The sequence below is a fragment of the Malurus melanocephalus genome, unplaced genomic scaffold, assembly GCF_030028575.1.
Source record: "Malurus melanocephalus ecotype Western Australia unplaced genomic scaffold, MMel_1.1 scaffold_689, whole genome shotgun sequence".
In the NCBI taxonomy this organism is placed as follows: Eukaryota; Metazoa; Chordata; class Aves; order Passeriformes; family Maluridae; genus Malurus; species Malurus melanocephalus.
The window spans coordinates 149,291-177,279 of NW_026623921.1; the positions used below are offsets into that span (position 1 = coordinate 149,291).

Consider the following 27,989-nt stretch of genomic DNA (forward strand, 5'->3'; position numbering starts at 1 on the left):
ATGGGYCGGACCAGCCTGGGCACGGTCCGGCGGGCGGCGGGCACCAGCGGGGTGGGGGGCACTGGCGCCCTGGGCTGCGGGAGCCCCGGGCTGCACCACGATGGATGGGCTTCCCCAGCACTGTGGGATGCAATTTTYGTCGGGCTGGTTCAAACCCTGAGCGACCCCCGAGCCGCCCAGCCATTGCCCCGAGCGCAGCYGCCCAGTTCGCGATGAAGCCAAGCTGGAAGCCAGGCGGGCGCCGGTACAGACCCCGCTGCCGGCGCCACCCGTGATCCCCGTCCCGCGGGGCCGTGTCCCCTCCGCCGTGCCCCCGCGGTCCCCTCCGCTCGGGGCTGAGCTGCCGCCGTGCCCGGCGGTGGGAGCGGGGATGCCGAGGGAGCYGCCTGGGGCGTCGGGCTCCGAGAGCCGCGGGTGGACCCCGCCCGAGCTGTCCTGCGGGGTTCGGGGCTGACCTGCAGCAGCACGGCCGTCGGGGCCGTAGCTACAAGCTGGGGGTACCCGGGTGCGGGGCGGGATAGCAGCAGCATCCTGTKATCCTCACAGCGGTGCATTAATCCCGGAGGGATGAGGGGTTACCCATGGGTGTGTGGCTGAGGGGACTGCACTGTCCCTAGGCTGCGGTGCGCACTGCCGATGAAACTTGTGAGCCTTTCCTGGGGTGTAACTGCGGGGACAAAGCACAATCTGTGACCAGTCGGGACCCCACCCTGCTGCAGCATCCCTGGGGATGCTACCATGGTGGCTTCTTGTCACTGGTCTGCCGACCTGGCCGGGACTGGCAGCTCTGCTGACTGGGAGCAGGTAACCCTCACCCAGGGGCCCTGCAGCGGGTTRTGGGGATGGAGCCCAGCCCCGAACTTGGCGCTTGATGAGGGTTCAGCCGTGGCTGGAGACTCCCATCTGGGTTGTTTTCTGCTCGGCCAGTTGGGAGCACGATGGTGCCTCCCCGAGCCTGGGGCTGAGCCCTTCTCCAGGGGTGCTCCGGGGATCCCCCAACCCCAGGTCGCTGGTGCATCCTTCCCTAAAGCTGTGCCCTTCCCTAAAGCTGTGCCCTTCCCTAAAGCTGTGCCCTTCCCCAGCCCCGACCCTCGTGGGGTGGGTGGGTGAACAAACAGGTGCTCGTGTTTGCCTTCCTTTCATGGGCCCCTGCATTTGAGGCCGCTGTGGCGCGATTGACTTGTTTACCTGTTGAGCACTGTAACAGTCAGTCCCTGTCCCTGCCCCGCTTTCCTGGGGCGATCTGTGCCTAGGCACAGGCWCCCTTTGTGGCGGTGCTGTGGTTGGCTCAGGGGCCCTGGTGCTGTTTGGGGCTGGTGGCACACAGGGCTGGGTTCACATTGCTGTGACTGATGGCGAGCAGGAGGGCTGTGTGGCATGAGCCTGCCGAGTGTCCCTGTGCGCCGTTTGGAAAAGCCCTCTCTTGCCGTGACATATCCTCCAGTGTTCCATTGCGTGGCACCCATCCAGCCGYTTTGTTTCAGAGCAGTTTAAATATCCTCCCTGCAACTTTGCTAAACCACTGTTGTTTTGGCTGCAACTTTACATTAATAAGGAATGATAAAGCCCTTTTAACCGTTTAGAATTTTCTTAAACGGTCGGCCCATGGGTATCTGTAATCACTATCTTGTCTCATTGCACTACAGCTCTTCTGGTCGTTTAATTGCTTGTAACAAGTGGTGGCCTTTTTGACAAGCACTGGCTTCCAACAAGTTAAAAAGGAAGGCTCGCACCAAAACATGGTCCATGGCAGAGTTCATGTGTCCYAGGTTCTTTAGAAAGGCTGCTCTTGTCCTGCCATGAGCATAAAGCTAGAAACCAATTTCTGCCTTTGGAAGAGTAGGATGGAGTTTTTTGTGGGGTTTGTTTCGTTTTGTTCTGTGAGTTTGTGTTGGTTTGGAGTTTTTTTAGGGATTGCCCATATACAAATATAGCCAAGTAAAATAGGAAACTTTTAGACATTATCAAAGGAATGCAATAGGTTTCATTTCAGCAAGTATCAGAAACTCCAGTGAGTCTCCAACTGTAAAGGAAATGGGTCGAGTATAATGTTCCAAGGGTAGCTTTGTGAATTAAAAAATGGTTTGTTTCTGGATGGCTTCTTCCTTTGCCATACATATTCTCTGTGACTTGGGGRAGGTGGCTGCAGTGCAGATTTTAGAATGGAAGTGTGGGACTAAAGCCTTTAACTTCTGTCTTTTGTGTTCTTCGAGTCACATCTGAGGATGAGGCTGAAGGCATCCAGTGATGTGTATCTCATGGAGAATATTCAGTCCCCCTTCGTAGAAATGTTGCTTTAATGGTTGGCATTGGACCTGCATTGATATGGACTGCATATGGAGAAAAGCCTTTTCTTTCTGCTGATAAATTTGATATGGTGTGCTATCAGCAGCAAATAGTTGCTGCAATTAGAGGCAGGTTGCTAAAAAAACCAAAATAAGTGGTTGCATGTGATAGCCAATAGCAAAGAGCAGTAAGCAGAAYTTTTGTGCTTCAGGATGGGTTTGGGAGTTTTGCTCCTGGGAAAGAAGGAGCAGAGGGAGGGGAAGGACTGGAAATGGCAGAAGATGCCTGGCCAGACCTCTCTTTCATCTAGCATCTACAAGGCACCCTCTTGCCAGAAATTCAAGCTCATCCCAGGCTGGGCTATGTCATGGCAGAAAATTTAAAGTTGTTTGAGCATTGCTAACTTGTTTTTGTCTTTTTCATTTTTGTTTCCCTTTCCTTCATCATGGATGTCTAAAAGGACAGTTGGAACCAATAAATGAGGTGAGTTAATCTGATGATTCACTCCCGGCTCTGTCTCCTCACTCCGTCCTGAGGGGATTGTCTCGTACTTTCTGACTCTTTACTGTTGTCYTAGATATAAGTTTTGGGCTGGGGATTTTTTTGTTTGCAATGCCCAGCTTTTGTTCATGGAACAGAAAGTGTGTTTTACTGTAGCAAAAAGCAGTGTTCCTGTGGAGCCTTCTCTGCAGMTCCGGTTCCTCTGAGGAAACCTGTCCGCATGGTCCGCACTCATGAATGCTGCAAATGTCTCGAGTATTTCTGGGAGATAACTATGGGACAACCTCTCATACACTGCATTTCTTCAGTTTCTCTGGAACATTTCAGGCTCACATGCAGCTGTAAAACACTTTGGCCCTGCATGCAGGTGCTGTGCCCTTGCAGCCTTGTGTCTCCCTTCAAGCCCACAGAGGATTGCCCTTGTGCTGTTCAATGAGCCTTCTCATCTGCTGCTGTGGGTGGGAAATGAGCTAAGGTTTGACTCTGCTCCTCTCAAAGCAGAGCTTTGAAGTGGGGGGATGGCATGGAAATGGGGCTGCAGCTGCTGCCCCTCAGATGGAGAGCTGGCCCAGCACTGTTGCTGCCGGTGCCACCATGTCGACCTGAGAAATGAAATGCTCTTCTGGATCAACTATTCTTCTAAAAGACATCAGTGAGGGTTCTTTATTAAATTAATCATTGTAGCAGAGGGGAAGCGAGAGGATGGTGTGCTCTGGCTAATCCATTTTAGTGGTGAGTTTGTTGGGCGTAGTGCTCCATGTGTGTGGATTGTACAGATATTACTGGTCCATCTACAGGGACTAAGTGTGTTCACGTTGCTGTGTTAATTAAATAGATCCTTGCTGGATTAAATTGAAGCTTTCACTTCTGTTTTTGATTCCTTCTGTTGGACATTTGCTGATCTGTTAGTTTGTTGTGTGAAGGAATACACATGTTTCCACTCCAGCATATTGCTATGCCACAGTGCTTTGTAAATCACCCTCTTGCCAACCTACATAATAATACATTGCTACTGGAGGGGGAAATACCTGCAGAGAATGCTTATTTTCCTGCCTTGTTATGGCATCAGTGGGGTTGGGCTGGTAACTGCYTAGCTCTTGTCTGTTGGTATAGATGAAATAAATATAGTTCTTAATGTTCTGTTGCAGAAATACAAATACAGCTGAATGTTTTTTTCTCAATAGCTGCTGAAGGGTTGTAATCTTGTACTTGGGTTTACAATGGCTCCAGGGTCTGCTCGCTCGAATCTCAGATCTCTTGCTGTGCCGGTGGACCTGCAGAAATTGTTGTCAGAAGTGTTTCGACTGCAGCTGTTGTCAAACAAATGAAGATGAAGTTGAAATCCTGGGACCTTTTCCTGCTCAAACTCCAGCCTGGCTGTAAGTTTAGATGCATGATTTCCTAGCTTTAACCAAGGAGTAGGACTGCTCAGCTGAGATGAGAGTATTGATACGAATTGCAGTGGGAACATGCAGAGGCTGCCACTTGGAAAGCAGGAACCTCCTGGGGGAGGGAATGCAGGCTACTCATGGCATGGTGAGAAAGGGCACTTCTGTTAACTCAAATAGCAAGGCTGGTATTTGTAAAAACCTTTTCTGATGGGTAAGGCAGAAGCTGGTTTGTAAGCTGGCATAACAAACTGATAACTGGTTTGTCTGTGCCCCCTTTTCTGAAGATGCCTTTCATGTTCAGTTCTATTTCTCCTTCAAATGGACCAGCCCTTTGGAGCACTTCAACTTGGCTGAAATGCTGATGAGGTTGTTTTGAAATATTTCCTTATCCTAGCATGAAGGTGGTTCTCATATAGGTAGATGAAAGGCAAGCTCCTGTGTGCTCTGAAGAGGAAATTCATTTAAAGTTTCATTTAGCAGGACTTGATCTCCCGCGTCACTACTGTACTCTTCAGAATTTCTTCTCAAATCATTAAAGAACCACAGCACCAGGTTTTATCTGGAGCTTTGATTACTATATTTGCAAATCCCTTACAAAGGCAGTCAGTGAAGTCTTGCCTGTTTTACTCTGTCTCAGTGGGAATCTGCAGCACAGAGGTGAGCCCGTGGGAAGGGAGCAGAGCTCTCTGGTGTTTTAGTGGCTGCTGTGGCAGCTGGGCTGGGCTCTTGTGGAGCAGAGCATTCCATGGACACAGCCTCGGTGTGTCCAGAACTTGGGGCACAGGAGAGGCCTGTTGAGTGCATCGTATGGAACTCAGACTGGGCGCTGAGACACTCGGGTAATTTTGTCTACTCCTGCTGTTACTCTCTGTTAGCTCTGGAAGGTTCATGTCTTGGTGCTGCATGAAGTAAATTTTCTCATGTTTAAATCACAGTCTTGTCCACTCTTTTRAATTCAGGTAGAACAGCATGGTAATTAATACTGAAGCAATAAAAATAGAGCTGTTCAATATGTGTTAGAGTGGGTTTTAAATGTGGAGCAGCATATTTAAGAGTCTGATATATGCTCAGAAATTGATTCACCTGCAATTAATGGGGAATGGAAACAAAATCAATGCTAAATAGGAAAGCATCATGCACAGGAGAGCACAGTGATGAGGCTGCAGTATTGGACGTGGAAAGATTGGTGCAGGAGCAATTACATCTTGGGAAAGAGCAGCTAGGCTCATGTTGAGAGGGTGATTCAGAGCTTGTCTTGTGTGCTGGGTAGCTGAAGGGACATCCTGAGTGTTTGGGGTGAGGAGTGCTTGTGCCAGGGTGTAGATTTTGACTCTTGGGTTCTTCTGTCTGGCTGAAGKGACGATGTGAGCACTGAGGCTCTGTTCTTATTGTCTCAAATCTCATATGTATGGTGGCTTTGCAGAGGAGTTGGACTTTGCCACAGACAGGGAACATGGAGACCTTTGGATTTGTAAAATGCTCTCTCCAACCTGTGAAGTTTCCCCCTGGTCCTGCTCCATCTGGAAGCCCGTACACAACTTCTTGAAATAGCCATAAGCAGGGACAACACACTCTGGAAAAAAGCAGCCCCATTCTTCAACCCTGTTTCACTTTATCTTTCACCTATGGATGCTCACAGCCCCGGGAAGGGTCCCTGAGACCCCAGCCCAGGCAATTTATCCCTCTCTCCATCCAGCTCCAGGTGGTTTGGTGGTGTTAGGGTGTCCCTGTTCTGCTCTAGTGCTGAGAGGAGGTGAGTTCCTGACTCCTGGGAGGAGCAGCAGGCCAAAGAGGAGAACACAGGAGAGAAGTAGCTCTGCTTTGCCAGGAGCCCTGGATGCTGCCATGCCGTTGGATCACTGGTGTCACCATCTCCTGTGACACAGCTGCAAACCTGGCACCTCCAGGGATGCTTTAACAGACATGGATGGAGAAGCTGCACATGATGCTCTGCTTGCATGAACATGCTGTGGGCTCTTCCTGAGCTGGCATGGACCCAGTGGTGCCAAGGAAAGTGCCAATGCTTTCTGCTTCCAGGGTGATTTTGGAAAATGGTGGGGGAGGGATTATTGAAGTGAGGAGGGCAAAGCGAACAGCGGAGATAGGGAGAATTAGTGAACCCAAGGGGATGTAATTGAGAGAAGAGGGGGAGAAAATGACCCTGTAGAGGAACAAGGGTCTGGAATATGAGGAGGAAGATAAAGAGGAAGAAAAGTAAAAGGMAGGAGCCAGATTGGTGTATTTTGTTTGCTGACGAATGGGAGAGTCAAGCTTTTTGGGTGTGCATGKTTAAGGTGGACAAACTGATCCCATGTTGACTCAAAATTCAGAAACCAAAGAAGAATTCTGTTTTCACTTTACATTTCTTTATCTCTGTATGCATTTATTGATGTAGGGAATGATTTCTGGAGTTACGTGTGTGAGCAGAGTAAGGGTTTGGACTTGGTTTTAAAATAAGATGCATAATGGGTATGTTTTTAAGTGCTCAGAGATCTGCATATGTMAATTGACCCCTCATTCTTTTTGTTTCTTCTCTTCTTTTTGAAAAGGAGATTTTTGACTTAGTGGAAACTCTGACAATGAAAATCAGATTTTACATCACCATATTTTCCATTTACATGCATGCATTGAATTTGGAACCAAATCAATTTATTGTATTCCCTTCAGCCTGAATGTGTTTTTAAAATAGATCTACGTTTTCAGCTGAGATCTTTCCATCTTGCCTCTTCTTCACAGGCCTGAGACACTGGTGTAATGTAGGATGCAATTTGTTCCTTCCTCACCTTCTTACCCTCTCCCTGGGGGAAAACTGCTTTTATGGTGTTCATTGATGAGCTAGCAAATATCTAAATGCCCGTGCTTAATGACCCATCCTTTATTTTCTGGCCCTAAGTTTTCCCTTTGGCAGCTCTGAGMCACCTCATTGTCCTGAGAATTCAGGAGTGGATGATAAAGCTCAAGTTTAATCCCTTCCTCTTGGGATACTACGGCTTTTTCTCACTTTCTGAWTTTTTTGCAGTGGCAGCTTAGGAAAAAAAAGGCCTCTTCCTGCAATGAGTCAAGTTGCATTCACCTGAGTGCATGGTAACTTCTTGTCATGGGGAGCACTTGCATCCTGGYCTTTGCAGGAAAGGTCTGTGAACGGGGGTGTGTGTTGGAGCTGTTGTGGAATATTCTACACAAACCCCAAAGATAAACAGTGCCCACTATGAGACTGAATTGAAATCAGGACACGACTCCTCTTTCCAAAGGTTTGGATTAAACAGGAACAGAGCTGCTTTAACCAGAGCCAAAGTTTATTTGAGGAAAAATTATTGTGGCTCAGTAGCAATTTCCTTACTAAAGGTCATCTGTATGTTATTAACTCACTATTACGTTTACCCATGGTAGAACATCCTTAATGCCTCTCTTCCTGATTCCCTTTTCACCTTGCCTTGTTCTGTGCATTTGCTTCTCAAACACAGGCATATCCAAATGCCACCTATGATTGTGTGGACCTGCATTTAGGCATGAAAAAGCTATTTGTGTTCCAAGTACTGATTATACATCAGACTTCATGGGTTGGACTGCCTTTAATGTGCTGCAGAGCTGTGCAAACATTGTACACCACTTKTAACAGAGGGGTTGGTTTTGATTATTAGCAGAATTTTGTTTTTCTAAGTGCAGGTGAGCTGTGTGAGTCTGAATTGATGAGATTTGCATGGATCCTGCTGTGAGCTTTGTGGGTTTGGATAAGAGTTCCCAGTTGTTATTTGGGGTTTGTTTGTTTGGTGCTTGTCAGGCTTTTCTGCAAGTTTACTGCTTTTTGCAGAATATATAAATTTGCTCTGCTCTAGTCATTGGTTGTTAATGAAATGGATTCAAAGTATTTTATACCCAGCTGAGCCGTGGTTTTGGTTTTTTTTCCTTAGAGAAAAATACAATATTTCTGATCAACCAGTGAGTTACATGTACCTTAGTGGCCTATGTTGTGCTCTAATACTGATAAAACTCTGTTGGAAGACAGGCAGAAAAATGCAGGATCTGGTTTTTACCTAGTTCTGAAGTCAGTTGCTCAGCCTTTTGCTTGCCAGGTAGATCAGCATCCAGAGATGAGGGCCCAAGATTAGCCCCCAAATGCCAGAATAAGTTGTTATTCTGTATATTCTCCTTGTGCTGGCTTGAATCACCCAAAGGTCTGTCATTATAACAGGATAAGCAGCCAAAATGAGGACAAAGATGGAGACTCTGATAACACAATCAGCGAGCTGCCTCCCACTCTTGAGGATGTTTCCCCTGACAGAAGGCGGTCGTCCTCAGATACGTCACGGTCCACTCACAGCCTCACGCGSCGGATTTCAAGTAAGGTCATCCTTCCGACATTAACGGAATTCTTGGGGGGCAGAAAAGCAAACTGTAGCGCTTGCTCTTTCATCCTTTAGACGGGGAATCGAGCTGAGTTGAAGATGCATTGATTACAATCTCATCCTGTTTCACAGGAGCACAGTGGAAGGGGCCAGCCCTGTTTGTCTTGCTGGGGCATAAGCATAGTAATTGCACGTGAAAATGGATGGAGAGGGAAGAAATGTGGGTGAGCCTGTGCTTCAGCATCGCTGAGGGTGCTGTTAGCTGCTGGCAGKGCGAGGAGGGGGAGCCCCAGTGTGGAGGCTGTGCTGGCATTGCACAGACAGAATTGCTGTGCCCAGAGGAGCACCCAAAGCTGATGTCCACCTGTGACTCCAGCTGAGCTTCTGACAATTGTATTTGTGCATTTCTCGCATTTAGGTCTGGAGTCAAGGAGGCCGAGTTCTTCGCTCATTGACATCAAACCCATCGAGTTTGGAGTAATAGGAGCTAAGAAAGAAATTGTTCAGCCAACTATCCTGCGGAAAACCTACACCCCAGATGACTATTTTAGAAAATTTGAACCAAGGCTGTACTCTCTTGACTCAAATAGCGATGATATGGACTCCTTGACAGATGAGGAGATCTTGTCCAAGTACCAGCTGGGCATGCTGCATTTTAGCACACAGTATGATTTACTGCATAATTATCTCATAGTGCGAGTCATTGAGGCTAAAGATCTGCCTCCTCCAATTTCTTACGATGGCTCAAGGCAAGACATGGCTCACTCCAACCCCTACGTGAAGATCTGCCTTCTTCCTGATCAGAAGAACTCCAAGCAGACTGGAGTGAAGCGCAAAACGCAGAACCCAGTGTTTGAGGAGAGGTACACATTTGAAATCCCCTTTTTAGAAGCCCAGAGAAGAACTCTGCTTTTAACTGTAGTGGATTTTGACAAATTCTCACGCCATTGTGTTATTGGCAAAGTGTCAATGCCCTTGAGCGATGTAGACCTTGTGAAAGGTGGACACTGGTGGAAAGCCCTTGTGCCTAGTTCTCAGGTAACAGAATTTATCGGATTATTGCCACCGTTTTTCCCACTGCATTGGGGGTTTTTGTGTGTGTGTGGTTCCTTTGCCTGTTGGCAAGTAATGCTCTTTYTAATTGGTGATTGTCATCTTGTTAATACAGCATCTGCTGTGTTGGAATGTTGTGGGTCTCTGCCTGGTTTTATAGCTAACAGTGTGAGGTAGAGGAGCTGTTTTCCRTTTTCATGACCAAAGATTCTGTGTCAGCTTAAATGAGAGCAGCTCAAGAGTGCTCTGGAAGTCTGCACCTTCGGGAAGGTGATCCTTGTGACTGCAGTGACCTGCATCCATTCTSAGGAATGCAGTGACACTGTCCCAGCCAGGTCATTCCTGTGCTGTGAGGACATGAGGGGAACCGYGGACGCCAGCTCAGGAATGATTTGWTTCAGTAAAACATGTACAGGATGAAATCTACGCAGACTCRTGGCACAATGCACGAGCAAAAATCTGTGCGGAAGCGATAGAGTTGTTTTCATCRCATCCCTGAGGGATGCCATAAATATTTGTTGCCATTTGTTGCCGCAAGTATTTGTTGGAATGTTGCATGTATTCTGGCCATTTCAGCCATTCGATGGGATGGGAAGAGGAGATGCAGAGGGTGTGTGTGCATTCATCTCTGTTCTCAGGAGAGGCCACCTCCTTGCCAGCCAGGTAAAGGGCTGTTCAGGGTAAAGATCTGGGCTCTGCAGCCGGGAATGGTGGTTACCTTCCAAAATGTGCCACTGGTGGTATCACCCACCCCGCTAGAGGCACAGAACCCTGTGAAGAGCTGCGAGAAGAATGTGGTGTGAACAGCATCTCAAGTGTTTGTACTGAGGACAAACAAAGGAGTATCAGGTGGGGATGGTGTAACAAGCATTCCTCTCCCAGTTCCTTGACAGCTCTGGGATTACAATTTCCAGGTTTTAGAATCTTAGCTGAATTAAACCCTGTGTGAAGTTGGATGGTTAGCTTTTTCTTTGATTTTTATGAGTTCACGAAAGGGTGCCATAATCAGACATACGGGATGAAATGAACAGTAAATYATTGGCCTCATTGCTGTTTCACAGTGTGGGTTCAGGAGTCTGATTTGGAGTGGGAACTTGTGGTCAGACACTTGTGGAAGTGCCWTACCCCGAGCAGTGTTTATGAGTGAAGCCAGCTGGCACTCTGACGCTGCTTTGCCCCCTCTGTGTGCACAGGGGCTGGGAGCACTTTYCTCTCTTGCTCAGACTTGCTGCATTGTGAAAGGAGGAGGAAGATGAAGGCTCCAAGTAACAGCAGGAGAGCTAGCTGGATTTCCTGTAACAGAAGTAGGAGTGTTGTGGGATTAGCTTGAGCAATGTTCAGGCAAGAAAGGAAAGGTTTGAAAGTTGTGTACAAGTCAAAATCATGGAGTCCCTAAATAAGTGTTTGTGTCAGTTGGATCTATTTGGCTCAATATAGAGGCAGTGGGGGCAAGGGGACAGTTGTTACAAAGTGATGCATAAGGAAAATCATAGAATTGTTTAGGTTGGAAAAGACTTTTAAGATCATCAAGTCTGACCCTTAACCCAACACTGCCAAGGCCACCAGTGAGCTGTGTCCTTGGCCTCCCCTTGCTGTCAAAGCCTTTCCCCCAAAYGTCCATTTACAAATGCCTGCAACAACTTTTCTTTTCCTTTTCTTTTTTTGGCATTAGCAGCTCCTCACGGGCTCTGTGTTGTGTACCTGAGGGCTGAGCCCTCCTCCCTGCATGCCATTATCCTCCTGTGATTCCCACTGTGCAGTTTTGCTTCTCCCCCTGACGTTTGCATGATAAATACTTCTCTGTGTTTTGCGTCTCTTTATGAGTAACATGGACTCATTCCACAGCTAAAACAGACCTTGATTAGAAAAGATCATCTCTGCCTTCATGTGCCAAGCTCAGAGCCAGCTCTTCCTTTCCCCCTCTCCAAAGTTTCATTGAAARCTGCTGCTGTTTTCAGCACTGCTGTCTGCTTCACAAGCATTCAAGATAATTTATTTATGCAGAAGTTGGCATTTCTGCTATTTATAAAAGGAAGGAAAATGACAAAACTCCATTTAAATGGGCAGGCTTAGAAGCCTTTTGCATTTATCCTCTTGCCATAAGATGGAAAAATTTAAGCAAAAATCCTCCACACTTTGATTTGTAGAGTGGTCCTTTCATACCTTTTTGTTCTTTTTAGCCCAGCTGGTAGACTGYAACTGCAAAGAGAACAGCATTGCTTGTACAGGACATCCAGGGAGCATGTTTGGCATCATCTTCCCATATTTTCTCAATGATAAAATTTTTAAAGTTCATTGAGTAAGGCATGTTTCATCCTATTGTTGACTAAATTCATTGATCAAAGGGTTAAGATAAATCCTGAAAGAAGTAAAACAATAGAGCTTATTGCTTTAAGAAAGWGCCTTTTAATGTCTTTGAATAACAGTGATCTTTGTGCTAGAAGTGTCTGATGTTTTTCTTATTRCTAGTTAGAATCTTCTGCCTGTGAAATGATAGATTTGACATGTTGACAATTTTTTTACGCTTCTTACTCTTTTGCTTGATTAGCTGAGGGACAGGCAGCCTTTATCAGTTTCTTGTTGGATTGAACCTGAGCCTGCTGAAATGTGCTTTGTGTTGAGAGATGGTGATAGACAGGGACAAAAAAAAAATCTACGTGCAGTTGCATTTTATTTTGCAGAAGGTGACCTTGGATTGAGGACAGCAGCACACTCCACTGTGGTCATCAGTCGAGGAGAGGGGTTGCCAGTCTGGGTTGGCTGCCCCAGGGCTGTGACACAGAGCAGCAGCTGGCAGCACCCCCACAGCCACAGGAGAAAATGCTGAAGCAGGTGCTTGGAAAGGCCACTAACAGGAGGGGGAGAAACACAGACAGTCATAGATATGATATGTGAGGATAAAAGACACAAATTACGTGATTTTTTTTTTTTTTAACTGGAATTTATAGACAGAAACATCATGAGCTGGAGATGTATGGAGGGAAGTGAATCCAGATGGCAGGAGCTGTGGAGAAGTTTTCTGTTCAGAGTGGTGGGTATGGGAGGGCAGCAGGCTTTATGGAAGAGCAGAGAAATGATAGGAGCTAAGATGAACGTCTGCTTTGCACTTGCTGTGTGCACCTGGCAGCCGTTGGCACAGAGCGTGCCGATAAAGTCAGGTGCCAAGTCCTTGTCCCACCACCACGCTGAGCTCTGTCATCCCAGGGCTGGAGCACTGCCTTAGTGCAGGACTGTGCCAGCCCCAGGGAGCTGGAAGAGGGGGGAAAGCCAGCAATCTTCTGGTGTGTGCAGTGTGGGCAGGGGCAGTGAGCTTCTCCCAGGTGTGGCGTGGTCCAGCTTCTACAGCTCCATTGGCTCCGCTGCAAGCTGGACCAGGATAAGCTCCTCAGGCCTGTGGATGGGATGCACAGCTCCTCAGCGGCTGAAATCCCATTGTCAGTGTTGGAGGAATGTCTTCATGACTCAGCTTGTGAGTGAAGGACCAGAGAACTGTCCTTAGGTGCAAGCAGGCAGCGCTGTCCTGTCAGCAGYGAGTGGCCAGGGAGCCCGAGCACAGGTGAGCAGTGGGCTGTCCTCTCAGCCTGAGCAATCAGTGCCCCAAACCACCCAGTATCTGGCCTCAGGCAGAAGATTGTACTGCACATAAGCTCTTTTTGAGCTTGGATCATGCATTCGGTGTTTGGGGGGATCGAGCCCAAAGCAAAGGCCCAGGGGAACTGCCACCCGATGCAKCATCAAAGCCAGCAGCTAAGCAGAAGGACTTACTCCTTGCAGAAAATGTCAGTGCAGGTATCGGCAAATTCTTTATCCTCGGTAGTTCTGGGAGACTTTCTCTGGCAGAGTAATTAATGCCTTTCTAAAGCACAGTACTTGCTCACAGAAAGGCTCCCGAGTCCAGTCCCCATAGGAACACTCTGCACTCCCTAAATATCCCCTGAAATATGTGTGGCTTTGCTTAATTACCATGAATGAAGTTGGCAAGCCTTGCTGTAGCTGGCCTCAGATTTGCACACTTCACCACTGAAACTAATTCTGAAGCACATGTTCAGAACCCCAAGTTTTATTGACATATGATTCATTTCTCTTTTGGTAGATTTGAGTGGGCAGGAATAAATGTTTTAGACCAGCAGTAATGAGAGCTTGGAGATCATTCTGCAAAAGAGAGAAAAAAAAGCCTAGTTGTGGTGGGAAAATAGCATGAAATTCCTTCTTCCCTCAAATTAAGCCCTCAAATTTTTATAGTAAAGGGAGTTTGTGTTGGACTTGCTTTTTTAACTTCATATTATGAGTGCACTAGAACGACCTGTCAGTGCTGATGCTCGGGATGGTACGAGATGGTTACGAGGGGCCGTGTTTGCTCATCAGTAGGATGTTCAAATCAGCCTGGAAATTTCCCCGTGACCAGTGGGGGAGATGCCCTTGACAAAGCCTGCCAGAGAGCAGGATATGCCCACCCTGCAGGTCACTGGAGTTGTGGGAATTGTGATGGGGTGCCGTGATGGATCCTCGTCCATCATGATAACATTTTCAGTTCTTACCTTGTGGTTTGTTTTCATGTTTTGGCTTGTGTTGTTCTACTATCTTATTTTCTTTTTTGTTGTATCTACTTTGCCCCAGTTCCATTTCARTGGGTTTCCCCCCCCTTTTCTTTTTCAGTCTTTAACGCCCCAGCACCATGAAATTTCTCTGCTTGGTCATTTTATCCTTACCTGTCCTCTTGGTCACCTCACCCCTTCCTCTCAGTTTTATTCACTCCTTGCCCTTCCTGCAGAGGACTGGGATGCTGTGGGGTGTATTTTTTGAGGAGGAGCCCAGAGGATGGGCTGGTGGGGTCCTTGGGCAGGACCTCTCCATAGGATATCTTCTTCTCTAAGCTTTTTGCACAACTGAGCCTTTCTCGTGGCTGACGAAACTGATGTGGACAGACTTTGTGACTTTTTCATCCTACATCCAGTTGCTGTCTGTTACGTAGGAAACACTGCTCTTATTCGTTGGTAAATATATTTTTTCTCAGGTTCTGATCCTTGATAGCTCAGCCTTCCCAAAACAATGGCTGTGTGCCACAGGATGCTGTAGAAAGCCTGTCAGAGCAAACTGTTCTAARCCATCAGTTTTCCAATGTGCCTGGAGGTGCCATCCCAGATAACCTTGAGGAGGAAAATCAATCTGAAACTTCATTAGGAGAGTTGCATAGATGTCTGTGCTGATGTAATGTGCTGTGGTTCCTGTTGAGAAGGGTTTCAGCTGCTGGATTTTGCTGGTGTTGTAGCAATGCACAACAGTTTGGGGGGCTGTGAGGAAGGAATTGCCTGGTCCAAACAATGTGTGCAAGTGGCATTAATTAAAATCTCATCTTCCTTTGAGGAAGCCTCTTTGTGTTTCAGAGATGACAAGAAAGAAAAAAAAAAAAATCTGGTTCAAAATTTTTGTGTTTGACCCAGGCAGTAACTGCGGAAGGTTCTGGATCCCAGGTGCGCCCAAGGCTGTAAATCCAACCTGGCTGTGCAATACAGCTGCAGAGAGGAACAGCCGGCAGGGAAATGTTAATTAGAGCTTCAGGAGAGTCTCAGACATCCCAGACTTGGTGTCACTCCGACATCTCATCAAACAGGAAATTGCTTTTCCGGGRTCATCTGGGATCTCGGCACGAATCAGGGCTTCATCAGCATGATAATGGCAACTGAAATGATGCCTTGGCATGGAGGTGCTGAGGGACACTTCTGCACAGCTGCCTGCTGTGAGCGAGACATGGAAAGCAAAACAACAGCACTGGCAGTTTCCTCATGGAAAGACTTAGGAAACGTGAAATTGAGGCAGTTCCTTGCTGTGCCGATGGCACCCCCGTGTGTGCCCTCAGCCCCTAGCTGAGCTCTGGGGATGCTCCCGTCAGACAGAACAAGAGCAATGCTTCTGTGTCTCCACAAGTGCCTCTGAAGAAGGGCTGGGCTCGGGCCTGGCTCATGCTGACAGCGCAGGCTGTTTCCAAGCTGTGGGCGAGCGAGATCGTCACATCGCGCAGGGAGCCAGGGCACCAGCGGTTTGGGAGAGGAACGGGGAGCTGAAACCTCCTGCCTTGTACCTGCTGCTTSCTGGAGCAGCGCAGGAGTTCTGTGCTTGTCTGCTGATGATGGCAGGTGACCAAAGCCCAGGAGRAAGCTGGTGAGCCCGTGGCACAGTGCGGGGCAGAGCCAGCCTGACGTGTGCCGACTGTCAGCCACTGATTCATTTTCCTGTGCGCTTAACATCCCCCAAGGCACTGTGGCAGCAGTTGAAGCATGTTTYCCAGATCCTCGTGGCTAAGCTAGAAGTAACGCATTTACAATGCATTTACCAAGGCAGTTGGCTGCTGGCATTCAGTGCCTCGAAAAGGCTGAGTCACTTGTCCGGAGAGGTGAGCTGTCGGCAATCCAGGCTTTCTTCTGAAAACACCTGCTGCCAGGTCTCCTCTGAGCTCCTCTTGAGAGCCAGGGATGCATTAACCACTGCGTGCCTGAACTTCCCAAGCGCTGCTGTGGTCCCTGGGGGCTGGGGAGGAAAGAGAACGTGCTCTCCAGTGGGTCTGTGTTCTGTGCATTGGTGAGATCAGARCTACCTGGAGTCATTGAAAATGGAGCAGGTAGAGGCTCCTGACCTTGTACCCCTGCCTGCTCATAGGTCCCCTTTGCATAGCTGCTGGGAAGCTGGGGAAGGATTGGTGATTACAGAAGGATCTTCATTTGGGGCTACTTTCTATCTTGTTTCTGCACGAGCTACCACCAGATGGTTCTTGGTTGCAGCTCAGAGCATGACTAAAATTCATTTTTCAGGCACTTAGACAAATGGGATTTATTTAATTTCTTTCCCTTCCCTTCCCCTCTGAGCTCTGTTCTAAATTTCCACATGCCCTTTTTCCTGCAGAATGAAGTGGAGCTGGGAGAGCTGCTGTTGTCACTGAACTACCTACCAAGTGCAGGAAGACTGAATGTGGACATCATTAGAGCAAAACAGCTTCTCCAGACAGACATGAGCCAAGGTTCAGGTAAAGGGCAGTGCATTTCTCACATTACTCAGACACAGATTATATGTGTCTTTAAAGCAGATCAGTGAGGCTGCAATTTGTGGGGGACTCGGGGGGATTGGATGCTCAGTTCCTGTTAATACACGGTGCTGGATGTCTGTCTTRTACGTGTAGCCAACAATAATGGAACCATTTGTAGCACTCACCCTGAGATACAGGGAGGGTGGAGGGTTTGCCAAATTTAAAGTACAAATCTGTGAGCCAGGCTGAGGTGGGGAGGCAGGAGCTTTGATCTCCCCATGCTGTGTTCTGTGGGCACTGSTCCCCGCTGGCTCTGAGCACTCTGGCTGGGAACTGCTTTGTGCCCAGGTGGTTTTCTCTGTTCCCTGCCCCAGCCTCTGCTGCTGCCAGAATACTGGCATTTTCCAGAAAGAACAGTMCACTTGGTCCCTGTCAAGGCTGACAGTGACTGGTTTTGGCAGGGACTGCTTTTGATCCAGCTGCCTGACTTCTGTTCCCACTGCAGATCTCTGGGAGCAGTGTGGGGGTACAAGTCCCAGCAGTTTCCAAAGGTTGTTTCCTGGCGTGGTCCGTCCCCATGGTGCCCTGAGCAGGGTGCTGACTCCTGATTCCSGTGACACAGAGCCTGTGCTTTTTGCTTTTTGCCAGATCCCTTTGTGAAAATTCAGCTTGTTCACGGATTAAAGTTAACAAAAACCAAGAAGACCTCCTGCATGCGGGGCACGATAGATCCCTTCTACAACGAGTCCTTCAGCTTCAAGGTTCCACAGGAAGAGCTGGAGAACGCCAGCCTGGTGTTCACAGGTAACTGKGGTTGTGGTGGGCTCTGAGGTGAACATACCAGCCCCTGGGGGTGCAGATGAGCCTGTGCAGGGCAGYGCCTGTCCCACCCTAAGTGGCCATGGCTGGGGTCTCCAGGCAGGCTTCAGTAGCACTCTGTCCTTTGCAGAAGCCGTCCCCAGCATTGCTATCCAACAGCTGGATCTGTCTGGGACTCAGTCCTGTGCTTAATTGGTCCCATTCAAAATATTTCTGTGCAGAGGAAGAGGAGCATTAATTGCACTTCTCAGTGGAAACCAACCTGGGCATAAAGTCAAAACTGAGAGGAATCAGAGGACAGTGAATGATCACAGAGCCCAGGCACTGGCAAAGATAACTTCTGGCATTTGATGTGCTTTGCTGGTGACAGGATGCAGCTAGAGGTGTGTCACATTGACCTCACCTGTTCTGTAAGCAGACTTGTTCATACCTTTGTTTCAAAGGGCTGAGACTCAGTGTCGAGCTGTGCATGGGACAGCTGAGATGGACCCAGATACAGCCCACAGAGCCTGGGGGCCACGAGCTGCCCCAGAGCTGACCTCACTCCAGAGCTCTGTCAGTGCTGGAGATGCTTGGCTGGGATAAGAATTCTTATTTTTGAACAGTTTCTGAATGTGCTGTTTTGGTTCTTGAGGCATGAAGACAGGCAGCAGAGCCTTGCAGCTGGGGTGCTGCTGGGAGCAGGAGTGGCAGGGCACAGATATGCAGCCCTAGCCCAGGGACCTGCTGGGTCTTGTGGCATTCTCTGCCATTTCCCACCAGAAAAGCCCTGAGCAGGGCTGCAGGGACTTCTGGGTTTCCCTCTCATGCCATGACTTTACCATGCCATGACTTTTCCAGACCTTCTTGCTCTCTGCAGGATCAGAGGGGCTGAGTGGTGGGACCCAGCGCCCAGGGGGGCTGGTGCCAYGCTGAAAAGTAAGGCACTGTCCAGATAAAGTCACATTAATTTCTTTTCCATGCACCATGTGTTTTTCTCCTGTGCATCTTGAATCWAGCTGTCTGTGTTTAGTGCCCTCTGGTAGGGATTTCTCCACGGTTTTGCTGTGATTTAGCAAGGGTTGTGTGTGCAAACATCACGGATGGACAGCAAAGCACTGTTCAGCTCTCTGGTTTCCTGGTGCTCCGGAGAGCTGAACTCCAGAGCAGACTCGGGGCTGAAGCACAGCTGGATTTGGAGAAGGGCCCCGGGTGCCTCCAAGATGACGGGCACAGGGAGCGCTCTGCCTTAGCTGAGATTGGAGGAGGAGGTGGTTGGGCTGGGTCTTTGATCTTTCCTCCTCCTTAGGCATACAAGGATTCAATATTGTAAATTATTGGCATTTACAGACCAAAAAGCTTCTCCTTCCACACTGGTGCAGGACACTTTGTACAAGCCATGTTCCTGCCTTCCCCTCTGGTGCTTCCTCAGATGCTCACATATCCCAGTTCAGTGCCTGAAATGAGGTGGGATGAGCTCTGGTGGAAATGTTCTCTCCAGGAGAAGGCATCCAGGGTCAGGATTGCTGCTGCAAGTATTACCTGTTCACAGCTTCTCACCAAGAGAGGCTGAAACCAGGAAAACCATTGATACTCACAACAAGTCTAATGTCGTGACCAAAAAAAAAAAAAAAAAAAAAAAAAAAAGAATCTGAATAGTGAAATGATGAAAAATTTTAAAGCTGTTAGTCTCCCTACACACACACCTAATGTAAAAAAAAAAAAAAAAAAAAATATGATAAGGCAGGCAACAGCTGGTGGGGAGGATGTTTGATTTTCATTTACTTCATCAGGTGTGTTGTCTAGGTAATGAGCAGCCATACGCATATTATAACAGAAATGCACTCTTTTGGGTGGTTCTCTTTGCCAGTTTCTGGGTTTTTTTTGGCAACCTGACAAACATCCCCCATGTGCCATCTTGTGCTTGAGTGCAGGCAAGCCCTGGCCTCATGTCCTGAAGAGAAATGGGGCAGGCACTGGGAGGCAGGGTGTTCCCCTAGCCATGTACTCCAGTAAACAAAGGTGTTGGTTACTCTTTGTCTGATGGCAAGGGGAAGGTGGAATTTGGCCTCAGCAGCAGGGCTGGCAGCTGCTGCCCATGGTCATTTCCAAGAAGAAAAAAAGAAAATTTGAGATGCAAGTGCACCCTCTGTGCTTGGGAGGTCTGGATGCTGGGCACCCAGAGACCCCATGATCTCCCCACTGAGGGATTTTGGGCTGTCCTGTAAATCTCAGGATAACCTTCAGAAAGCTGTGCAGCAGGAAGGTAGACAGCACCTGAAACCTGCGCATTGTAGTGTTTTGTCAATAATTACAATGTTGGTAATAACAATCCTCAGTGATGCTGTTTGCACTGCTGTAAAGCCCAGATGGCCCAATAAAAGCCACCAGCACTCCAGGGCAAACTGCATCTTGGTGACTCCTTAGCATCTTTTCATCACTTGCCATAAAAAAGACAACCAAATGTCCTAATTAGCTGAGCAGGTTGAAGGTTGATAAAGTTTTTGTCCTGAGGCTTCTCCAGAAATACATCTGAGTTTTGATTTCCCTGGCTATGTGGAAGTATGACCTTGAGATACCAGCATCATTTCTAGATGCTGTTTGCAGGGATGGAAACCATCCTGTGTCTGGACTCATCACACATCTACATTTTAACTTGCTGACTGATGCTCTTCTCTCCTTTATACTATTGCTTTTGCTTTCCCACAAAAAAACCCAACAAACATTCAAGCACTTTGTCTTTTGAAAACAGACACAGAGAAAAAAATATTTTCTAATATATGAGTCAAATTAAAGTGTGATTTTGCAATGCTGGAAAGCAGGATGAGGAAGTGGTTTCTCTTTTGAAATACTATCATATTCATCATAACATCTCTTAGATAGACAGATAATTAGACCACTCACTGCTAAAAAATTGTTTCTTGTCGTCCATTAGACCTGTCTTTTGGAAGAATTGGAYTGTGTGTATTTCCCATATCTGGAGCTCAGAAGCAAGATTTAATCCCCAATTAAACCCATGTAATCCTATCCTAGCCAAAGGAGAAAAAATGGTAAAACCACTGATGTCAGCACTGTGTTTTCTGGGGATTTATACCTGTTTGATTTAGRTGAGAATTTGGCCTTTGTGTTATAAACCACTTCATTCATTTATGTACCAGACACCACCTGGTCCATGCCCAGATCTGGGAGAGCCGTGAGCTCCTGGCTGGTGCCTCCCACCAGCCCAGSCCTTGTTCCAGATGGCCCAGCAGGTCCCGTGAGGGCACTGGGAGAGGGGCTGGGGGAGATGTGTGCCAGGGGAGACCCCCGAAGCCCCCGTGCCTGGCAGAGCCTCTCTGCAGTGGGTACAATGCAAAAACCCCAAACCCCTTTGCGGGGACAAAGGGCCCTTCTGCTCTCCACTCTCAGTTCCCCTCTGTGCTGTTGGTCAGCCTGGGGCAGGTGACAACAGAGGGCTGGTTGGAGATGCTGATCGGGGTCCTGCAGCCCAGTCCTGTTTTGACRTCACTCAGGGAAGATGATTTGGGTCATTGAAATGGCTTTTTGCAAAGGACTGACTTCTTTAGCTAGGAGGAGTGAAACACCATTAATCCTGGTCAGTGCAACAAGATGCTGATGCTTCCTGATCTGATCTGTTGCTCGCTTAGAAGGCAAAATTATTCATCAAGTGGCCTGATTTAGTTAATAAATGTACTGCATCGGATGTGGCATAAACTGTCTGTCCTGGAGTTCTCTGGATTTTTTTGGAATCTTTTTGTCCTAAAGAAAGGAGCAAACTCTCTTCTCTCAAAGCTGATAATGTGTGCTTATTCCCTTTTGCCAAGCACCTTGAATTAAGCAGTGTCATGCCTCCCCTGCCTTCAGCCCTTCATCTTGTTCGGCTGACGCTGTAGTGGAAGGAATTGTTCAAGTGTCTTGCAAGGCATCAGATGAAGGAAAGGCTCAGTGGCAGGAGCTGCTGCGGGCAGCAGAGCAGTGTCTGGAGGCAGAACGCCTGTGCCTGCGCCGTGGCTGCCCCAGCAGATGGACCATGGTGCAGGCAGAGGCTGTGCTCCTGCCCGGCTCTCCTGCCCGCCCGTGGCACTGCTGCTGGACCCTCTTCCTGTGAGCTGTGTGAATATGCATGAAGTCATCCGTGTGCTTTGCTGCATCTGGGACTCACAGTGCACACAGTTAAGATGCAATTTTTRAAAAAGAGGAATTGGAGGTGGAAAAAGACGCTTGTAGATAATCCTTTTCAGTGTCCTCTGGGCTGTTAGTTGCATCCTCCTCTGTGATAGTTGCATCCAGCCCATCATTCCAGTTTCTCCTGATGAGGTAATTTTGTGGGTTGTCATCCCTGCCTGCCCTTGAGATCTCTGCAAGGCACTCTCGTGCACTGGCACTTTCCCTGGATGCCTGCTGTCTGCTGCAGGACTTGACTCTCCCTGTCTGAGAGCAGACCCTGGGTAGCCAAATGCCTGGCCTGGGGTGCACGTGTGGGATCCCCTTCCCTGCCAGAGCCCAGCGCTGCCTTTGTGGGGTTCCCAAGGGGGGGTCCCTTGCTGTGGTGGCACTGCAAAGAGAGTTTAATGTGCCCATCAGAGCCTGATGGAGATTAAATCGATCAGTGTGAAACCTGCTTTTCTCTCCTCTTTACTAAATAGAGCAGGCCATGCTCGAGGAGCAAGGGGTAAGGTTTGGGCCATACATGTGTCCTTCTCAGTGTGCATCATTAGCCCAGCTGCTGCTGCTCCTTGCAGCACCTCTTTGTGCCAAAAAGCTTTTACAATGATGTCAAGCAGTTCAGAAGCAGTTTTCAGTCCTACTTAATGTGGCAGCTCAGCTCCATGGGCTGTGGCAGGGCTGGACACAGAAAGGGCTGGGTGCTGGCTCCTGCTGCCAAGGAYGGGGTGAGGCTCTGCCTGCCTGAGTGGGACAGGTACGTGAAGGGGGCACTTTCTGARACCTCACCAAGTGGTGAGTCTGAATGGAAAGTGCAGGAAGTGTTGATGGGTCAGTGCTGACAGGGTTGTGGTTCTGCCAGAGAGACCACACCGGTCCCATTGGACCTGTGTCCTCAGGGAGAGAGACTCTGTCCTTCCGTTGCCTTGGGCATGTTTTTGCTGATTTTTCTTTGAGTTAAATGGTTTTCATTGCATTGCGGTCATGGTAGGTATAGGTGGCTGAAGAAGAGTTGATGATTTGTGCTGGAGCTCTCGGCTGTTGTAGCACGCTGAGATTCCCCTCCTGTTTCTCCCGGAGAGGCAGCAGCAGAGGTGCTGTGTGAGTAACTGCTGAATGACTGCTCAGCACACCTGGCTCAGGGTTTGCAGGAGATGCAGGTGTTTTGTGGCCCCACCTGCAAGGTTCAAGCTTGTCCCTATCCCATAAATGATAGCCTTGAAGTCAGCTTAAGGAAATTTTCTGAGTTACTCCTCCTCCCTGGTCATTCCAAGGCTGCTACTATGTTCAATCAAAGGATGAATTAGTTTCTGAAATGCCAGCTTAAATTTTACTATTGTACATAACTCACAGATGACAAATGCTTTGCTCTGCACAGATGCTCAGCCTGCAAGTCTCAGTGCAGAGGCAAAGGAGAGGAAAAGGTAAAAGGCATTTTGGCTGGATCTGGTACCAGGGCTGATGCCACSCAAGCAGCCTCATGGCTTAGTGGTGTAGTGACATGCAAAATAGCTGACTGGCAAAAAGTGATCCCACGTGACCGAGGCTGAAGGAAGACAAGGGGAAACTCAGGCTGGAGTTGGCCCTGGATCCAGATGCTGGAGCAGCAAGGCCCATGGCATCCCCTGCTGGGCAGAGCTCTGGACTGTGCACTCAGCCCTGTAGGGAACAGGCAGCCAGGCTGGGGGCTCAGCCACCCTCCTGTGCAGGACCCTGTGGGGAACGTGGGCCTCTGTCCCAAAGGAACATTTCCTGTGGCACCTAGACCCCCCTCAGTGTGATACAGATCGTTTAGAGCACTTCATCAATAAATATATTACATGAAAATATTGTATTTACATCCTGTATGTCCTCCTCAAGAATTCAACCTTTTTAATGGACAGAAGTGAATGCAATTTTCTTCTATATTTCAGCATTTCTTGTTACAAAGGATGTCTTTTAAAGAAGCCTTTCTGTTTCCAAATGTGTCCCTCAGTGAAGAGCAGCTGCAGAAGCAGTTGGTTCGACCTCTGCTTCTTTAATTGCTTTTTGCTCTGTGTTGGCCTAGAAATGAATGTTGCTATTGTGTAAATTACTGTGACAGTGGAAAAAGAGCTCATGAGATCAGATATGTAGGTTCTGTCAGGAAAATATGCTTCTGAAACGGAAAGCASCATCTACCTGTTCATAACCAGAGTCTGGGTCAGTCTGAAAATCCCCAAATGTTAATTACTTAATTTTCTGCTATTGAGCAACTCTACGGAGTCACTGTTTTCATGGCCAAGGGCAGGTCTAATCTGAAATTTACTCTGAGCTCCTTTCAGCACCCGCAGTCCTGGTGGGTCCATGAGTGGTGCACTGGGGTTTGGATTGTACTGAGGGTGTGCTGGTACTGCTGCAGGGCTTTGGAGCAGGCTCAAGTGTCATACCTGGCTCTAAATGGCATAGCAATGGCTGGTGCTTGGTGCTCCAGTTCCCCCCCCTATTTGAGAAGGGATTCCTGCAGCTGAGAGGGGACCAGGGGAGCTGCTCCCGCTCCCTGTGTCAGGATGGGAGCCCCGGCTGAGTGCTGGTCTCTGCTTCCAAATGCTCACCTGGACCTGGGGGCTCCTGCAGTTCTCTTTTCAAAGCTGTTCTGGGAAGAACTGGTGGCACCAACAGGGAAAATTGTGCTCCAGGTGTGAGTGAAGGAAAGGACTTACTTTCTCAGTACCAGCTCCAGCCCCTTCTTGCGTAAGGTCCGTTCCATCAGCAGATTGCTCAGCAAGTCCTGCCTGTTCAGGAGCGGAGTGCAGCAGTTAGCCTCCCAGAAAGGCACATCCTTGAGTTTAAAAGGCTTCTGAGCTGATGAGTAAAACTGAAATTTGGCACACAAAGATGTCTCATCTTTTGAAAATACTGCTGTGGTGAAGCTGTGAGTCTGTAAACCTGAGGTCAGACTAGTGCTACCTCTTACGGTCTGTGCGTGAGTAAGCATTTGGCTTTGGAAAGTATCTTTCCTGTTCTTCAGCAATGTGCTATCTATGGTGGTTAATGACAGAAGCAGCAATGCTTATATAATTAGTCCATTAATACCCCAAAGGACTCAGCATGCTAATTACCTGACACAGTGAGATTAGCAAGTTTGCATTACAAGAGTTCAAAATACTTGGATCAACAGTAAAATAACAGGTGCCCTTAGTTAGCACACCTGCTTGTTTTACAGTCCTGGCATGGAGTATTTTTGAAGAATCAGTATGCCTGGGGTACTTCTCCACTGCTAATTTGTCCTGTGATTAATTGATGGCCTGTAAGACTTCTCAGTTTAAATTACTCAGTATTGTCTCCCAGGACTGGGCTTCATCTTTCATTTTGAGAAAAAAAGAATGAAAAGAAAAAGGAAAAAAAAAAAAAAAGGAAAAAACATCCTATTGAAAATTTTAGTTTAGGGGTATTTTTATGTGGTTTTATCACAATATTTGATTTCTGTAGGCTAATAAATCATAGCAAAAATTTAGTGTAGTCATGCTGCCTATGCATGTGGTCTATTGCCTTGTAGGAGAACTCGTTAATAACCCTGACAAGCTGTGTATTAGTTGGAGATGGATGGCTCAAAATTCCTCATTCTGTCCTCAGAAGGTAGCCTTTCCAAAAAACACCAGCCTGGCCTCTCGGCAGGGGCACTTGCTCAGCGACACATCCTGATGGCATCAGCCCTAGATCACTGATGGTGACAGGGAGAAGAGATGCAGTCTTCCTGCTGGGGTGGTGAACCCCAGATCATTTCTAAATGTCATTTGCAGGTAGACTTACAGGGCTCTGAATTGCAGGGTAGGTATTTTAGGGCATTTATTTTAAAAAATTACTTGGTCGTTTGAAGGTTTGCTGTCACCTAAAATATCCACAGGTAATTTGGTGAGCAGAAGCCTCTCTGCACATAAACTGTGTGTGTCAGAGCTGTCAGGAGGTACAAAGTGAGATGTAACCTGGCACTGCGTGATTTTAGGACTGCACTGTCAGGTGGTGCCCTGAGCAACATCCCAGGCTGGTACAGTGGTGAGGAACCAGCCTATGCAGAGTGTGGAGATGGCAGAGGGGCACAGTAAAGTGCTGCTAGTCAGTTGTGGGGTGTGTTATAACAGGAAATGCACAGCCTTGACTAAGCTGTGTGCTTCAAGTGAGGTTGAGCGTGTCATGCTCGGTGTCTTGCCTGCCTGAGAGGGTGTGCCCAGCATCAGGGTGATGCTATGGGGGATTCCAGGTGTGGTTTTGCTGCCAGTGCTGGTTTCCAGCAGCCCTGCAGGGCTGGTGCTGCTGGCAGAGGCTCCACGTCAGGCTCCACATGCTCTTGCTGCTGAATTTGGAGCTCCTGAAGACATTTGTCCTTAAAAATCCCTTTCTTTCCTGAGGAGATTTTTTAATCCTTAATATTCCAGTCAATGCCTGCGGATATCCTGGCTTCAGTTTGCAAGGGCTTTTTGTTTAACTTTCTAATGAGTTGAGGCAGGGCTTCAATTTGCAGCACACCAAGTGCTTTTGCTCCTGTCTGGTGGGAGCATTCAGCTTTTCCCGGGATCAGGTCCATCATTAGGGTTTGCTGCTGCCTGCCGTCTTTTGTTCCAGGAGACTGGGCTGATCCCAAGGACAGGGTGTTGGGTTGATGTCTCTCCCTCAGTTGCTTTCCTGGACATTTAACAAGTAGCTGCAGTGAGAATTATGGCAAATTGTTTCTGTGTAAACATCCTGCTGACAGCCTGGACGTGTGTAATTCCTGCCTCCGAGCAGGGACTGCTGTCGATYAGCGCTGGAGGGGTTTGTGTGATGTGCATTTCCAGGAGGACAGGAGATGTTGCTCCTGCAGACTCAGGCTGCTGGGATGCTTTTGTGACGTCATGATGCCCAGGCAGAGCTTTCAGCACTTCTTTACATAATGTAATTCTGCTTCAAGGCTTGAYTGGACAGGATTTGAGCAACCTGCTCCAGTGAAAGATGTTCCTGCCCATGGCACGGTTGTTGGAATGGGATGATCTTTGAGGTCCCTCCCAACCCAAATAATTTTATGATTCTACTTTTTCTATTCATGCTAAATACCGTGGTAACTGGATTTTTGTATTGTCTATTTGAGCTTTATTTCARTCTGTAGTACAGCTTATTTTATTCCTTTCAAATTCCTGTTTCTCACATATTTCCAAAGTGCTGAGTTACCAAAAATGCTGACATCTGGCATGTGGTGTGAGGGAACATTTATAGGACATTTGGGTTCCTGGGGCAGGGCTCTGGGTGGGCTGGTGGTGTTTTTGCCTTGACCGGTCTCTGTTTCTGCTGTCCCCAGTGTACGGGCACAACGTGAAGAGCAGCAATGACTTCATTGGGAGGATCGTGATCGGGCAGTACTCGACCGGCGCCCCCGAGTCCAACCACTGGCGCCGCATGCTCGGCGCGCACCGCACGGCCGTGGAGCAGTGGCACAGCCTGCGCTCGCGCGAGGACTGCGACCGCGTCTCACCCGCCTCCCTGGAGGTGACATGAGCTGGGGAGCTGATGGCAGCCACGCCGAGCAGGCAGGCGAGATACAGAATTAGCCAACGACTGAAACACCCCACATCACACCCCACACGCACCTCATAGCGGCTCCGTTAGATTAAAGCCACTGCCAGCAGCCACCCAGCCGTGCTGGCCTCAGTGATCCATGTCCCTCTGGGCGCTGGCTGTCCCCTGGGGCCGGACCTGTGGCTGCTTGCCCCCGGCACCACTTGGCTGTTTGCATCCCGTGGGAGGAGTGTGAGAGCGGATGGTGCGGGCTGTGCTTGGATGTGCCGTGGTGAGCACGGAGCAGGTAGAGGAGCTGGGAGCTGCCTCTGCTGTCCTTCCGGTTCAAATCCATGGCTCATCCTCTCGGAGATGTAAGTACCCGTGTGCTCTCATTGGTGAATGTGGTATTTAGCCTAGAATATTTTTTCAAACGGTAGAACCTGTGATGAAATCGATTCTGACTCCAGTTTTGTCCTTGTACTAGTTTTRCCAGAATTCAGCTGCTGTTAGTGTGTGCATTTGTGTTCCGGGGCACACGTGTGGCCCCACCTCGGGTGGATCCCGTGCCCCATCAGCGGTGAGACCTGCCAGTCTCGATAGCAGTCTGTGTGCATAGTAGATTCAGTGATGATATAGCAAAATAAACATTTCCAATAGCATTTGTGCTGGGAATCCTTTCAAACCTGTGCTGAGCAAAAGAAACCTGCTCCAGGGACTCTGGCAGTTAAGAAGACCCAGAAAATAGAATTTTAATTCTCTCACAGACTGTAGTGGCTCTTTCTGTGTTGTGTATGTTTACTGAGGTAGTTCTTCAGGTCACCAAGTGAACTTAGCTGTCCTGTTGGTTGCATCTGTACATTTTATTTTTCCACAGCGTATTATCCGGTATGATGCAGATTGTATATTTATTAAAAATAAAATTCTATTTAATGGTGCCACATA

The 27,989-nt window shown here is 48.2% G+C and overlaps 1 protein-coding gene across 1 annotated transcript; it reads left to right on the plus strand.

The window, feature by feature from the left end:
- On the plus strand, positions 1-27,989 carry SYT17 (synaptotagmin 17). Its single transcript, XM_057384157.1, has 8 exons — positions 1-205; positions 2,747-2,769; positions 4,018-4,166; positions 8,371-8,519; positions 8,943-9,562; positions 16,475-16,595; positions 17,244-17,399; positions 26,848-27,989. Exons 1-8 carry the CDS (start codon positions 1-3, stop codon positions 27,042-27,044), a joined length of 1,620 nt encoding a protein of 539 aa, XP_057240140.1. The 3' UTR covers positions 27,045-27,989.